A 16,160-nucleotide genomic window follows, 5' to 3' on the forward strand; every position below is an offset into this window, starting at 1 on the left:
CTGCCTCCCAGTCCCTACCATCAAGAAGGACAAGAGCAGTAAGGTCATAAGAACACCATCACCTCCAAGTTTCCCTCCCGAACTGCAGTGGTGCAAGAAAGTGGCCCACCACTACCATCTTCTCAGGGCAACTAGGGGCGGGCAATAAATGTTGCCATTACCAATATCACCCACATTACAAGAACAACAAAAAGTGATTAATGTTGGAATAAACTTCCAGATTGAGTAGTGAAGGCAAAAAGGCCGGAATCATTTGAGAAAAAACTGAAAGTTGCAGTCGAGGACTGCAGGGTGTTGATGAGATGAACTAGGAAAAGTTATGGCACACTCTCCCAGTCTCTTCACACACAAAGTTGAGTTTGGTTCTTAGGAGGCATGGGTCTCTCTTTGGTTGCGAGGCTAATGTTGGGAGAGAGCACAAATTGTAACGGTACCCACCAATCATTCTGCCTCCATACTTTTCATAATCATCCATAATTATCTGGATGATTATGGGAATACTGCAGATACTGGGAATACCAGAACCAGAACTCCACTGTGGAGTTCTGGTTCTGGTATTCCCAGTATCTGCAGTATTCCCAGTATCTGCAGTATTCCCAGTATCTGCAGTGTTTGCCGTCCCTCAATATGTGCTTTAGTTTTTTCTGACAGTGCAGCTCTCTTGTGAATGGGACCCAGAAACTGGCGAGAGGGTGTCGTGGACACGTGACACCGCTCAACGCCTTGATTGACAACCAGTGCAGCCACTCTGCGTGCAGCTCGGTGATTGCATCACAAAGGGATTCTCTCGAGTTGCGGCGGGACGAACCAATGGCGACAGGGTAGAGGCGGGGCGAGTGGGGAAATCCTTTCTTTTTGTTACAGTAAATGGCAACAGTATGGAAGGGGAGCCGTGGCCGAGGGGAGAGCGGCGCTGCCGCGGAGGCAGGACGGGGCTGAGGCGGCTCTGGCTGTACTGTTTGTGTTGTTCCGCACTGCTGTTTCTCATTGTAACTCTGCAGGTTAGGTGCTTTCAATCCGTACTTGCCGCTCTTGCTCTGGGGCGCGGTGGCTGCGGAATGGCTTGGCCCCATTATCACACCCAGCCGCTGCCCTCCAGTTCACGACAGTCAGACCCTGGTACACGTATCTCCTGCATCTCTTTTTAAAAAGTATTGGTCACCCGAGGGTCAAGTCTTCAGGTGAAGTGGGGTTGGAAGGTGGGGGGAATAATTTGATCCCCATTTTTAAAGTCATTCTGCCCTTATTTTTGAATTTTCATTATAAATTCCAATCCACATTTATAATGCAAACTGCCTATGTAAACTTGTCATGCTGTATTTGCATCTTCCGACCAGTGATGGTGTTGCAGCTCCATCACTTGTGGGTGGGTGGGTGGGTGTAATTAAAGAAAGGACTTGCATTTAGATAGTTCCTTTTACGACCTTAGGACATCCCAAAGTGCTTCACAGCCAATGAATCACTTTTGAAGTGTAATAAAAACAGAAAATGCTGGAAACACTCAGCAACATCTGTGGTTGTCACTGTTGACATGGTTCACATAGGCATTTTCCATTATAAAAGTGGACATAAGAATTTATGATAGAAAAAGTAGACGGGAAATGTGTGCAGATGTAAGATTTTTACTGTATTATAGATATGCAGAAAATGTTTGATCTTTGTGAATAATGCTTGGTGGTTTAAATTTACTAATTGCTTAAGGTTGTTGTTAAAATATTAATACTGAATTGCCAATACAGAAATGCTTAATGCAAAAGGTGTACAGGAGTTGGCTGGAAAGCACAAGAAAGATCGCAGTCGCCCACTTTTTCATTCGAAGGTTTTTCATTAATTTATCATGTCGCTACATCAATCTTTGATGTTAATTGTGACCTTTTCAGGTAAACAGTTAGCCTACTCAATCCAGTCAGAATTTCTATGGCCATTTTGCTTTATAATAGAAAAATTGTTGAATCTCCAAATATAAATGGGACACATTTGTCCTCAATGGAGAAAATCATCACATGATCTGATGATCTTTCCTCACTAAGCAATATATATGGCCTCACTCTACCATTGCCTTTTTTGTTTGTTGTTAAGCAGCAAACCTCTCATCTCTTACATTAGAAAAAGCTCAAAGTTATGATTTGTCAATTTTCTGTTTGAGAGAAAAGTTGAAACAACTCCTTAGTCTTGGGGCTTGTAGAATGAAACGTCCTTCAAAAAAGAATCAAGTTTTAAAAAAAACTTTTGTTCTCTCGTTTGTCTTCAGAGATGTTGCACTGTTGTTCTCCAGCTTCATCCTGATTGGAGGCCCACTGTGGCCTACAGTGATTAGATCAACCCCAGCTGACCCACCCCGTCCTCCCCTCGCCCCATTCCCACGTACGTGCTTGCTGACTGAGGTTTGCATTCAGCTCGACTGACCGTTCGAGACCATACGTACATACCAACCTGGAAAACAGTCCCAACATCTTCAGCAAAACTGACATGGCCGCAAAATGACCGACAACTCGAAAATAACCCAGAATATAGGCCTGTGACATTTTACCCTAAAAGTGTAGTATAGTGGGACGAGGGCTTGTCATGACTTCAATTGCAGATATATTAAACATTCCATTACTTGTATAGCGAAGTTCATGACAGAAATTATGGGAATTTTCCCTCTCTTTCTGCGGAGAAAGTGCAGGTTATTGTGTACTCTTTGTTGCTAAACCTGAGATTATTTATACAGTTGTCGAAGACACACCTCCCCTCTCACCCCAGTACATTGTGGCACTCCTCCCCCTTCAATTCACATTGGCAAATTTCTCCTTTTCCCCTGTCAGTTCATGCCAGCACTCTCCATTCCTCCTCCCACCCCTTATAATGATGGCACTCCCTCCCAGTTCATACTGGCACTCTTTCCTCCCCTCCCCATGCCCTCTCTCTTCCAGTTCATACCTGATTCTGCTGCTCCAGAGAATAAACTCTGCTGCACACTGTAGGAAATTCCAGATCTTGCAAAACTATTGACTTTCATCTGTAAATTCAAACAAATGGACACTGACCCCAAAAAGCTGATTATCCACATTGACTTTGCACAGCACCTATCTGCACTGTCTTTAGTTGTCACACATCACTGAAATAAAGCTCATTCCAAACTCAGCACAAGGACTTTATAGAGTTAAAAAAATTCAGCAAATGCTGGAAACACTCAGCCGGTCGGGCAGCATCTCTGGAGAGAGAGAAACAGAGTTAACGTTTCAGGTCAATGACCTTTCACCAGAACAATTTACACTGTTAGTTTGGTTGAAGGTAATCCTGATTCCAAGCACGAAGCTTGATTATTATAGAGCAGAGAGATGTCAGGTGAAGCTAGGCACAGAAGCACTTCCAACAGCCCTAATATATAATCGAAGATGCCTAGGTACTGTTTGTAAGACCATTCCCACTTAATTGTATGATTCAATCGTGTACCTACCTTGCAGATGACTGTCGAGTAAAATATTCTTGGCCGATATAGCAAAGGAGGCAGTCTTGCAGGTCCCAGTGCTTCTAGAACATCTGGATTTCATGACCAATTAAAGGAAGTCCCAATTGTGTCCACCACAAGAGCTGTTCTTCTTAGGATCCTACTTCTAGATATTAAAGGGTATTATCTCTCCCCTGTCACCATTCAAGCGGAATGCCCTGTGATTCAGTCCCTCTCCGCTAAAAAGAATTAAAAAGACAAACTTGGCTTGGCACCAGTTGTGATTGCTCTGGCTTCACAGTGGCTGTAGTACATAGTGAGACTGCCTCCTCGAGGCGATCTCTTACTAACTACCCAAGTTCACGTAGGATGGTCTTGCACCTGTGTTAAAGTGCAGTGTGTGAAGCCAGAATGACTTCATATTGATGCAAAATGTGCAACATAGCTGTTTCATCTACATATTTGGTTCACCGTATGGGTGTGAGAAACAATCCAACCAGATCTGGAGCTTCCACAGGTCAGCTTTTGAACATGTTAGTGGTACAGTATTTGCAAATTAGAATCATTTTGCTTGCTAATTTGTTTTTTTCCTTGTGCCCTGAAACATAACATTTTTTGCAATGTGTACGTATATCTTGGTGTTAACTAGATGTTACTGTAGTTGCTGTAGCTGATTCATATCGCTTATATTTTGCTCTCTTCTTGCAGGCTATACCCTACAGTAGCTTACGATTTCCTCCTGGCTTTCCTTTCTCCCTGATCAGCCTCTACCAGTTCCTGCCTCCTGTTGCTGATCCTGTAGTTTACATCTGATGGACCCTCTTCTATTCCCACTCTGTTCCTCCCGGTATATATAAAATGTAGCGTAACAGTTTATTGCTGCCACTAACTTTCTCTTACAGTACAAGCATGTGACAAAGTGTACCATGACTAACGGCAATGCTATAACAAAACCAAAGTACTGCAGATGCTGGAAATCTGAAATAAAAACAGAAAATGCTGGAAATACTCAGCAGGCCAGTCAGCATCTGTGGAGAGAGAAACAGAGTTAGCGTTTCAGGCCGATGATCTTTCATCAGAACTGGAAGAAGTTAGAGATTTAACAGTTTTTATGCAAGTACAGAGCTAGGGAAATGGGGGTGCGGGTGATAGAAGAACAAAGGGAAAGATGTGTGATAGGGTGGAGGGCAGGAGTGATTAAACGACAAAAGGGGTGATGGGACAAGAATAGATGGGTCCAAAGGAAGTATAAATGGTTACAGCAGAACCATTACCTGCACCTGTTGTCCGGGACAATGGGAACGGTGGTTATGATCTAAAGTTGTTGAACTCAGTGTTGAGACCAGAAGGTGATAACATACCTAATGGAAGGATCCAGTGCTGTTCCTCGAGTTCACGTTGAGCTTCATTAGAGGCCGAGGACAGAGAAGTCAGAGTGGGATGGAGGATTAAAGTAGCAGTGCTATAACATTGGTGCTGTGGTATTTAGTGATGGTACTAGGAGCTCAGTGGTGAAGTTCTTGACCGACCCTGTTAATACTGTCACTTGTTTTTTCACACGAGCAAAATGTTTTATCATAGTTCTTGTTCACTGCAACTGCACCAGAACCAGTAAAGTGAGACTTTTCCTGAGATTTAGTCGCCAGTTCTCAGTTTTGATGACTTGTGGATGAATAAGAATCAGTAATAAGAACTGGTTTTTAAAAAAATCCAGGGGGCAAGTGAGGAGACATTTTTTACCTAGCAAGTTGTTATGATCTGGAATGCACTGCCTGAAAGGGTGGTGGAAGCAGATTCAATAGTAACTTTCAAAAGGGAATTGAATGCATAGTTGAAAAGGAGACATTTGCAGGGCTACGGAGAAGGAACTAATTGGATAGCTCTTTCAAACGCCGGCACAGGCATGATGGGCTGAATGGCCTCCTTCTGTGCTATATGATTCTAACTGTTAGTGACTGGTTTATCAAAGGTTACTAATTAATGGAGATTAGGTTCTGCCTACACAACTTCAAATTATAAAGTGCTCTGGACTAACCTTGATATGTCTTTGGGCTGTCTCATTTCTTAGAAGGACAGGACACGATAAAGCTATTTAGTTCGCTTAGACCTCCTCTTCCAATACTATTGCGAACTCCTACAAAGTTATTTGATCTCCTGAGGGAGATGCCTAACCTGGAGGAAAAATTCCCAGAAGATAAAAGTAATTTGAAATTTCTCCCTCAATCCCTAATATAATTGCACAAAACCTCTAGGATATCAATTTAATTTTATAGTTTACACAGGGTGTCAATACCATGGGTAGCTTCAGGTGGTGAGGTTAGATGGAGAGCGATAAATGGATCAGGGCATGCAGATATATTTTGGTCTCCATATTCAAGTAATGCATTCTGTCCTTATTAAACTTTTTGATTCAACTATGATTTAATATTATTAAATAGGAAAATTTAAGGCCGTTTTGGAAGCAGAGATGGAGAGTTGGTTGGCACATTGGAGTTTCTCTGTGATGTGGGCTAAGGAACTGAGATGCAAAACTGAGGTCCCATAGTATCACCACTGGTGGGAGGGTGCAGTTACAGCGTGGCACGTTTACATAGGTAGTTTCTATTATAAATGTGGTTATAGGAATTTATAATGGGAAAGGTTAACAATCAAATGTGACAAAAATTTGACAACAGGAAGTAAGGTTTTATAGACAAGAAGGGCATGCAGATGCAGCATTTTTAATGTAGATTATTCAGTACTAAGAGATTACATTTCATAGATGAAGAATTATTATTTCAGTGCAAAAAATGTACTTTGTAAAAGCCATTGATCGTGTAAACCTCTGCTAATTGTGCAGATTCAGAAAACGGATGAACTCTGTAATGGCATATAATTCTTGTTTGTGTAATTACGATTGTTTCCAAGAAAAAAAGGATTGATACTTTATTTTACAGCTACTGTATATATTTGCATGTCATTTTGTTCCCATTTTGGACTAAGAGCAGACAGAGAGGGTTATCTTATACAGGTTATACCCTCCCTCATTCCTTTTACGTAATCCAACAAAATTCCACATCAATGACATTAGTAGTCTAGCATTAAAGCTACATTTCAGACCAGCTATCCTGTTGACTATTTCTCCATTCCTCCACTGTTGTGATATTTTAATGGCAACTTTCCGCTCCCAACTTCAGTCCAGGCCCCCACTGCAAATTTAAAATCTGGGAGCAGGCAACAGGCAGGTTACAGGGAGAGAAGATTCAAAATCAGCAAGCAGAAGCCATGATTGAATTTGGAAGGGAGGGTTGTTGTTTAAATTTTACAGTACAGTGCAACAGTAGATAACTGCCAACATGACCGTGAGAATTTTGGGGAGGTAGATGATTTGTAGTGTCTATCCTCGTACGAGGTTCATGGACTTTTTTTTGGGCAGGGTTTTTCCATGGTGTTCATTTACATGGGTTGCCTTCTCAATGGCCTTTTACCTAATCCACCAAAATCCCATTTCAATAACTTTAAAGTACAGTGTCCCATCATTGTCATTTTACCTTGATATCCCTAGGTCTATTTAGTAAAATGTTACCAACAGAATAAAGGAAGGTTTAAGGCAATATCCCTTTAAAGTGCGATTTGGTCCTATTCCTGCTACTGTCAATGGCCGATCTATAACCATTAGTTCTTAATATTACTCTAGCACAGGTGGAGTGCTGCTCATCTGAGTTGGAGGTAAAAATTGTAGAAAAGGAAAGAAAGAAGTACCATTCACATCCTCAGGATATCCCAAAGCACTTCATGGTCACTGAATTACTTTTGAAGCATAGTCGCTGTTAATGTTGGCAAGTGCAGCAGCCAAATCATGTGTTTGCCTACATAACAACAGTCAGTGCTCTTCAAAGTCATTCATTGTGTGAAATACTTTTGAGACATTCCTGGCAACCAGAGCTGGACACAGTACTGCTGATGTGGTCTGACTAGAGCCCCTTACAGTTTGGTCACAACCTCCTCTAACTTGTATCTACTGTTTTGGTTATTGTAGTTCAATTTTTTTATTGGCTTTGTTGATTGCTTCTCTGTGTTGGTTGGACATGTTGGGCTTTCAGTCTGCTAAGACTCCTAGATCTCATTCAGCTTCATCCTTCCCTATTTTAACACCATTCATGGAGAGCGTGTGTTATCCATTTTCCCTTCCTACATGCAGTACTTTATGCTTGTCTGCATTAAATTCCATCTGCCATATTTCTTCCCACTCACATATCTCGTCTGACTCATTCTTTAACTTCTGAGCTTCCTTCTTTGATTCCGCTGCCCCTGCTAGTTTGGTGTCATGTACAAATTTGATCAGCTTTCATTCAAGTGGTTTACCAAAATCCTAATGACAGCAATAGGCCATTAATGTAAGGAAGCTATCTATTTAAAATAGAAAGGTTTAGCTGTTTAAAACGGTCACACTATTATGGAGATACGGTATTTTTTTTTTAGCAGACATCAGTTTCTTTAATGTGTGGATGATGGACGAGGATGCTGAACTCTAGTCTTTACCATGGAGTTTGAATTTAATGGCGCATAGCGATGTGGTCGCAAAGGCAGCCATGTGCTTACACATACTGTAGTGTGATTTATGATCTTGACCTTGCCTGTCCATGACCCTCAAAAAAAAAAATCTTGCAAAACTATAGAGTGTAGAAAATGGTGACCGTGGTACAATTTGCACTGTGATTGCGTTTGAGGTGCTTTGGTTGAGACTAAGTTGCAGAAGGTAATTTCAGTGCTGAGCTGACTGTATTTCGTTTGGTGAAAGAGTGCTTCCTTTCCACCTCTGGGAGAATTTACTGGTCTCATATTATAGAATGCTTTACCTCTATGGCCAGTCGTGATGTTGGGGATATTTGAGAATCTAGACTAATTATAAATTATTGGTGGGCACTACATTAAAAATAATAGTAAATGTTAAACTGGTTAAAGCAATATTCATTTTTTTTCTTCCCCCCCCACTTCATAGGGGAGAAACCCTATGAACATTTTCCCATCTCCCTTTTTGCATGACTGAAGTCAGGAGCCCTTAAAAACACCCATTCTGAAAAGTATTCTTTTTAAAATCTGTGGAGTTATGGATAACGTATTTTATTTTAACGTATTTGTGTTGCTTTTAAACGAGAGATCACTTCAATTCAATGCATCATCCTCTGATTCTCAGCAGGGCAATATTTAATTCTTGCATGAGCCCCAATTCCATTCAAATTTAAATCTATCATTGTAAATGGTTCCATCTCCTCAGCTGCTAGCCCCACTCTTTCAAAACCACTGCCATTATCCCCCCCCCCCTCAAAAACCTACCCTTGACCCCTCCCAATCTACCTTTCCTCTTAAGTCCCGGAAGATGTTGCCTCCAATATCTGTGCCAACCTTTCCTGCAACTCCATGTTTGAATCTCCAATCAGATTTTTGCCCCTGCCATAGCACTGAAACAGCCCTAACCAATGTCACAAATGATATCCTACGTGACTGTGGCCATGGTGCATGATTCCTCCTCCACCTTTTTCCAGCCTTTAACGTGGATGACCACACCATCCTCTTCCAATGCTGCGTCTCCATATTCCAGATCAGTGGGACTGTCATCTCGTTTTTCCACTCACCTATCCGATCAGAGCCAGAGCATCACCAGCAATGGCTTCTCTTCTTGCTCCCGCACGGTTACCTCCAGAGACCCCCAAGGAACTATGCTTGGCCCCCTTCTCTTCCTCATCTACATGTTGCCCCAACATCTCCTGCAGACATGCAGTCAGTTCCACATGCACACTGATGACACCCAGTTCTACCTCTCCACCACCTCTCTTGACCCTCCACTGCCTCTGTGTTATCAGACTGCTTGTCCGACATCCAGTTGTCAATCAGCCACAATTTCCTCCGGTTGAACAATGGGAAGACCAGCGCCATCGTCTTAGGCCCCCACCACAAACTCCGTACCTTTGCCACTGATTCTGTCCCCTACCCAGCTACTGTCTCAGGTTGAACCAGACGGTTCGCCATCTCAGCATTCCATTTACTTCCAGCTGAGCGTCCTACCCCATTTCATCTCCATCACAAAGACCGCCAACTTCCACCTCAGTAACACTGCCCATCTCCGTCCCTACCTCAACACATCTGCAACCCTCATCCACGCCTCCAGACTCGATTATTCCAATGCTCTCCTGGCTGACCTCCCATGCGTCACCATTCATAAACTTCAGCTCATCCAAAACTCTGCTGTCTGCATCCTAGCCCACACAAACCCGGCTCACCTTTGTCCTCACTGATTGATTCAAATTTAAAATTTTCATTCTCTTATTCAAATACCTTCATGGCCTCGCCCCTCCCTATTTATGTAACCTCCGCCAGCCCTACTATCCCTGCTCTAAACTCTGAGTTCCTCCGTTTCTGCCGCCCAACTTTGGTGCCCATGCCTTTAGACCCTTTGGCCCCATGCTTTGGAATTTCCTGCCTCAACCTCTCCCCTGTCCACTTCCAAGACCCTCCTTAAAAACTCACCTCTACCCCCCCCTCCCCCCCCAATACCTCCTCTGCCTCAGTGTTATTACGCCTCTGTGTAGTGCCTTGGGACGCTTTTCTACGTTAAATGCGCTAAATAAATGCAAGTTGTTATAAAGTTGAAAATCTGTAGTTTTGTTAATGGTACAACTCCTGTCCATCAGATTGGAAATTGAGCTCGCCAGATTTTGTCACTGCAGATTTGGTAACTGATGCAAACCAGCAAAGCTTTGAGATCTTGTGCCAATCCACTGTTGAGGAAAAGGCTATTCCTTGGCAATTCTCAGGTTCTTATTGAGCAACGATTTGAATCCTCTAATACCCCTTATTGCACAAGGAGACATGAAATTAAATAATGTACAAGTGCGAAGGCTTGATCTAAACAGCCTTCCTGAACTTTAGTTCCAATAATTAGGAATAAAGCTCTCTGCTCATGCTCTGCTCAAGGCCTCAAATCCAAATTCTGCCCAGGGCTGTGTTTGTGTGTATTACTTGGTATCCTTTTGACTTTTTTTGAAGCAATGAATATGGGTATTGTACATGCACCGTTTTTAAAAAAAAACCTTCCCAAGTGCTTACAATTATTGCTTTGAACATTCAATCCTTGGGGGCTGTTTATTAAATGTTATGGTTTTCCAGTACAACTTGGTAATTGCTGAGACACCTCGTGCGATGGGTATTTGTTGGAAACTATTAAAACCCGGCTCGGCGGGATTATTTCTGGCAACATATTGCAACAGGTTAAATTGTGTCAACAATAATATGCTAAATTCGTTCGCTTGGAATTGTAGAGAAATGTGGCTTTTATCTAGTCTAGAAAAATCCAGTTCAGCCCATCCAAAATCAAATGAATTGAAAGCAAGTACTGATGGTCGGTTTAGCAGAAGCATCAAGTTTTATCTTGTGTTACTTTGAGCTTTTTTTAATGTCAAAATACCATATTAGTTGTTTCCAGTTGTACGTGAGTATCCTAAAGTATTTAATTTCAGAGCAGCATTGTCGGCAAGCTTTTAGTTGTGATCAGTAAGCTACCTGTACTTCCATGTGAGAATGAGTTAGACAAAATGTGTAAGGTGTGTGGTTTTATTGTATCCTTTGTTTTTGAAATGGTAGAACTATGGATTGATTAGAATATGATTGCTACAGCACGTGGAATGGGGTTCATCACTCCATACTCACAGATTGGGATGTTCTGTCCATGTTCCAATGTCCCCACTCCCAACACACTGTTCCTGGGATGACTGATTTTCAGCAGCCCTCTGTTTGATAGTGAGGCCCAGCATAAAGCTTTATCTCGTTGTTATTTGACAGAGAAGGAGGAAGAAATATTGCTTGGAGAAGGTTAAGTGCGCAGATGGGAAGACATATGGGTATGTCGGCACAGGCTGAACGTCAAACAGAGGAGCAGACCGATGACTGATGCAATATTACTTGCAAATATCAAACTTTTCTTGTAGCTAGGCATTTTGTTAATGATCCTAGCGGGGTTGCTTGTAGAGTCAAGAGATTGATGTAGAATATCGTAGATGGTAAGAATTTAAAAGCACATAGTGTATAAAATTTAAGCGGTTTGGCTAGGTTTCAATGTGGTGTCTGCTCATGCTGATTCTTTTGATGGGCTGCTTAAATATGATTTAAATATTTATAAGTTACGATGAGAACAAATTTGTGTTCTATCTGCGCTCATTCAAAAGCAACACATTACATTAGCTAGACAGGGTAAGAATTTAAACACAGGCCTTTTAGTAAGAGAAAATCCATATGTTTGAACTTTAGTTGTCATTATGTATGTGTGACTGTGTTAAGAGTGAGCCTTGGCTCAGTGGCAGTATTCCTTCCTCTAAGCTGGAAGGTTATGGGTTTGAGCCCCACTCCAAACAGCCCCGGCGAGCAGGAGATCAGAGCTGTGGACCGTGAATACTGAGTTGACATCCCACGGGGCACTGGTGACTGATGGGGTCGGAGTGAAGGCCCCACATGGTATCTGGTCGGTCCTCCTGGTAGGGGGTTGTGAGTCAAGTTAACGACCTGTCCATACTTAAAAAAAAAAGGGACGTTGTTACAGAAACAATCCAGAACACAATCTGCTTGAAGTAAAAGCAGAGGAACAAATGGATTGCTGCTTGGCACGGAAGAGGAAAAAGAAAAATATGTCTGTTAAGTTGTAGACATGGATTTTGGTCAGAAATTTGTGTTTTAGGAAAACCACCTTCACCATCTAAATCTGAAATGCCCTTACTGGTCGTATAATTCAGTATTCTGACAGCGATAGTCCATTCTGGAAGGGTTGCCCAGTGGGAATTACTGTAGGGTTTGATTTGTGTAGTCGTATGTTAGCACTTTGAACTGCTTGCTGGGTGAGGGAGGGAGGGAGATTATTTCCCACTCTCCGCTCCCCAAGCATGTTAGTCATTACTGCATGTAATTTAAAACTGTTGCACTGATTCAAAGCCTTGTATGACCTTGAGTGCTCATACCTGCAGGTGATGGTTGAACTGGGACAGTTTGAAAAGAAGAAAGTGAAAAGTGAGAATCTGCACAGCGACGGACTGGAGGCTTGGAGTCACGTGAAGGAAACGAGTGATTCACTGAACAGGGTGAAGAGATTTTCTGATGTGGGCATCCAACATCCCATTATTCTCTGGTGGTCCCCACTGACTGGAGAATTGGGCCGATTAGGCCAGTGTGCAGCAGATACCTGTTTCTTTACCATAAATAGGACATATCAAGATCATCACATGACACGCGTATTCCTGTTTTATGGTGAGTTTTCATTAAATTCTTGATCTGTCTTGATAAGTTGATCTATTAAGAGTACAAGAACAGAGACGCTGGGGTAGAGTATACAGGGACTGAAATTCAACTGTAGTGAGGGCGCAAAATGGGTGGTAATAGACTAGCCACCCGATACGTTGAAGTCGATGGAGAGGAGAATCGGGCAGGGTGTGTAATAGGCGGCCAATTCACTGCCGCCTGTTTCACATCCCCACCGAGGTTGAATTTCTCCCCCCTGGATCTTCCAAGGGTAGAACAAGCCATAAAGAGGTAGTGGGATTCTGGGTTTTATACATGGGGTGTTGAATACAAAAGTAAGGAAGTGCCTTGAATTAATGCAAGACGTTTGCTAGAGTTGGACATGAGAGAGCACCATTATTGGAGGGATATTGGAGCAATGGGAAGGGTACAACAAACTGGCATCTATATTCGGAACAAAATGTAGTTTTTTGCTTATTATTTGTTCCTTGATTTAAAGCAATTCGAAACTGAATTGCTTCAATACGAGCAGCCTGCATCAGTGTTTCTGGAATGCAAGATTGAAGAACAAAACAAAACACCAAACAAGGGCTGCAGTGCAGATTTCCAGCTGTAATGGAGAGAAATTGGAGGAGAAATTCTGACACGAGTTTTTTTTGGAACAGCAATAAATAATGAGTGGATTCTCTTCTTCCACCCCCCCGCCCTAGAAATTTTTAGTTGGGACAATTTGTTCCATTGTCAAAAATGCAACTTTAGCCTTTGCATTGAGCAATTTTTTGCTTTGAGCTACTCATTCATTCTACTGATTAAATGTGCAGGACATCATTCTTCAAAGTCATGCCAGTGTTATCAGTAGATTTATTGGAGTGAGCCTTTGGCTCAGTGGTAGCATTCTCGCCTCTGAGTCCGAAGGTGCAGCGTTCGAACCTCGCTCCAGACGGTCCAGGCGAGTTCCGGCTCTGATTTCTGGGTTGACGTCCAATGGGTTTCTTGCATCTGGTGGTTGTGGGTGCTCCTCCCCCCTCCCATCATCGTATGGGTTGTGGGAGTCCATAAAACCCTCTCTCCATAAAGGATCAACCACCCTATCAATAGGTATAAAGATGGCTACGGCCCTGGAAGGAGCGTTCACGTCATGGTCTGTCAGACTGTTAATCAGCCCGAGAATCCATCTACTACTTCACACTATTCTTCAAGGGAGAAGATATGAAAACAACAACTACGCTTTTTGTAGAATCACACAGCTCATCGTGCCTGTGCTGGCTCTTTGAAAGAGCTATCCAATCTGTCCTGCTCCCTTGCTCTTTCCCTGTAGCCCTGCAAAGTTTGCCTTTTCAAGTCTAATTCCCTTTTGAAAGTTACTGTTGAATCTGCTTCCATTCCCCTTCAGGCAGTGTATTCCAGTTATTTATCCTCATCAGTACTAGAAAGTTATAAGACAAATACCCCTTAAGACTGGGGTTTCCGAGCTTCATGGGCTGCATAGTTGTGCACATGGAAACTGGGCAGCCACAGTTCTGCGTATTTCCAGTGGCTGATGTTAACAGATTTTGGTGTTCAGGTTTAGGATTTATCCACCGATGAATAAACAGCCTGTTACCAAACCTCCAAATCCACAAAACTGGAGAAACCAGAAAATAAAAAAATATTGGGGGGTAACGTTCAACTCAGGCGGGGGTGCAAGACGAGCGACAGCAGATCGGGCGGGATGTATAACGGGCGGCCGATCTGGAAAGGGAAATTGGGCAGGGTACGTAACGGGCAGACAAATTGCTGCCGCCTGTTTTTGCGTCCCGCGGAGTTCAGTTTGACCCTCGGAAGCTTAAATCGGACTCTTGCTTGATCTTTGAGGGTCAGATTTCCAGGGCTTGGAGGCTGTACATTACCCATGGATCGCAGGCTGGGCACCCCCGCCACAGGGCAATATACCTTAATTTTGTGCCTGTATGCTCTTTATGTACTCGTTTCCACTCCTATCCCCACCACCTGTGAACACCAATACTTCATGCCACTATTAAATCACTCAGCCTTCACACTAATTTGGAAGGACAAAATATATAATTGTAGAGCTGGGTGTATTTAACAGTTTCATGCACCCATTATTACACATTACTCAAGTCCTAGTAACAAGGTTGAATGCCATAAGGCTTGAAAGCCTGCTGAAATTGTCTCTAAATTATAATTCATAATTCCTTATGTTCAGCTTAAGAAAAATCAAAGGAGTAGAATATTGCAAATGCAGTACAGCGTGCCTTTGTCCATGTTCTGTTTTAAATGATGCATGACTGCACACTTGAGCCTATGATCTTGAGTGACCAAAAATGGGATGCTCATTTCTTCAAGGCATTGCACTGAGCTCAGACTCGAAGCTGATATCGCTACAATGAAAATCCTTCAATTTATTCTCACTGGGAAATGTTCCCAGCATGTGCAAATGTAAAACTGATGCACATTGCTGGCTCTTTGTCCCCTCCAGCACGGAGAGCGAGAGAGAGGGGATTGGATGTGGCAGCTGGAATCAAGACAAGTATTTGTATTCTTCAGGGTTTTAATTAAGACGCTGTGCTGAAACTGTTTAAAAAGGTACTTCATTTTTGAAAATTTACTACAAATACTTGATCGTTTGTACAAGTCATTCAAAAAAGTTTTATTTTGCATTCTCAATCTATGAATTTAACTCTAAGTTTTATCTGGTTTGTACTTATTATTCAGCTGGAAGCCCTTCCTTGTGACATTAAAACCATGCAGATTAACAGTAGAGAAACAGTGTGATATACTCGATGAATCCTGCAACTTGAATAAAACCAAGCTTCTTTGTTGGGGTATTATTATGTACCCACTGGGAAAGTGACATGTTTGCAAGAGGCGCCAATGCTTCTGCTGAAGGACAATAAACAGAGGGCTCTTCAATGGAGCAGCGATTTATTCTGGACGATGTAACTGCAGCTTTGCATTTCGCACTGGCTGCCTTTCTGTTTTATTAAACTGCACTGCAAGCGCTTTTTTTATAAGTGGATTGCATCTCCCAAGAACTGACCTTGGAAAATAAATAATTGAAGGCACTTAAAATGCATTGTACATCTATCTAATCAGGCATAGAAAGAAAAGAATGAGGGGAAGTGTCTAAATAATTGTTGGAAATCAAACCTTAATCCATGAAATGTAGTAATTTTAAAAGGTTTGACATTGCAATTTTGGTACCTAGGTTGCATTTACTTGAGGGAGTGCTGCACTGTCAGAGGTGCCGTCTTTCAGATGACACGTTAAACCGAAGCTCCGTCTGCCCTTTCCGGTGACACTGTTCAAAGAAGAGCAGGGGAGTTCTCCTGGCACCCTGGCCAATATTTATCCCTTATCCAACATCACTAAAAAGAGATTACGTTGTCATTATCAAACTGCTGTTTGTGGGAGCTTGCTGTGTGCAAATTGGCTGCCATGTTTCCTGCATTACAACAGTGACTAC

The 16,160-nt window shown here is 42.4% G+C and overlaps 1 protein-coding gene across 3 annotated transcripts in view; it reads left to right on the forward strand.

Moving 5' to 3' along the window:
- Positions 1-875: 875 nt before the first annotated feature.
- fut10 (fucosyltransferase 10) overlaps positions 876-16,160 on the forward strand; it is a 40,165-nt gene continuing 24,880 nt past the window's right edge. For 2 of the 3 annotated variants that reach the window (XR_010964911.1, XM_067994406.1), the window contains exons 1-2: positions 876-995; positions 12,418-12,703. Coding sequence is in view for 1 of the 3 variants with exons in the window: in XM_067994406.1 (XP_067850507.1) it covers positions 879-995; positions 12,418-12,703 (403 nt within the window). In the remaining 2 variants the exon portion in view is untranslated. Of the gene's footprint in view, positions 996-4,196; positions 4,281-12,417; positions 12,704-16,160 lie in introns of those variants that run through there. The other variant, XR_010964914.1, reaches the window with a different exon arrangement.

The sequence above is a fragment of the Heptranchias perlo genome, chromosome 1 (assembly GCF_035084215.1).
Source record: "Heptranchias perlo isolate sHepPer1 chromosome 1, sHepPer1.hap1, whole genome shotgun sequence".
Classification (NCBI taxonomy): Eukaryota; Metazoa; Chordata; class Chondrichthyes; order Hexanchiformes; family Hexanchidae; genus Heptranchias; species Heptranchias perlo.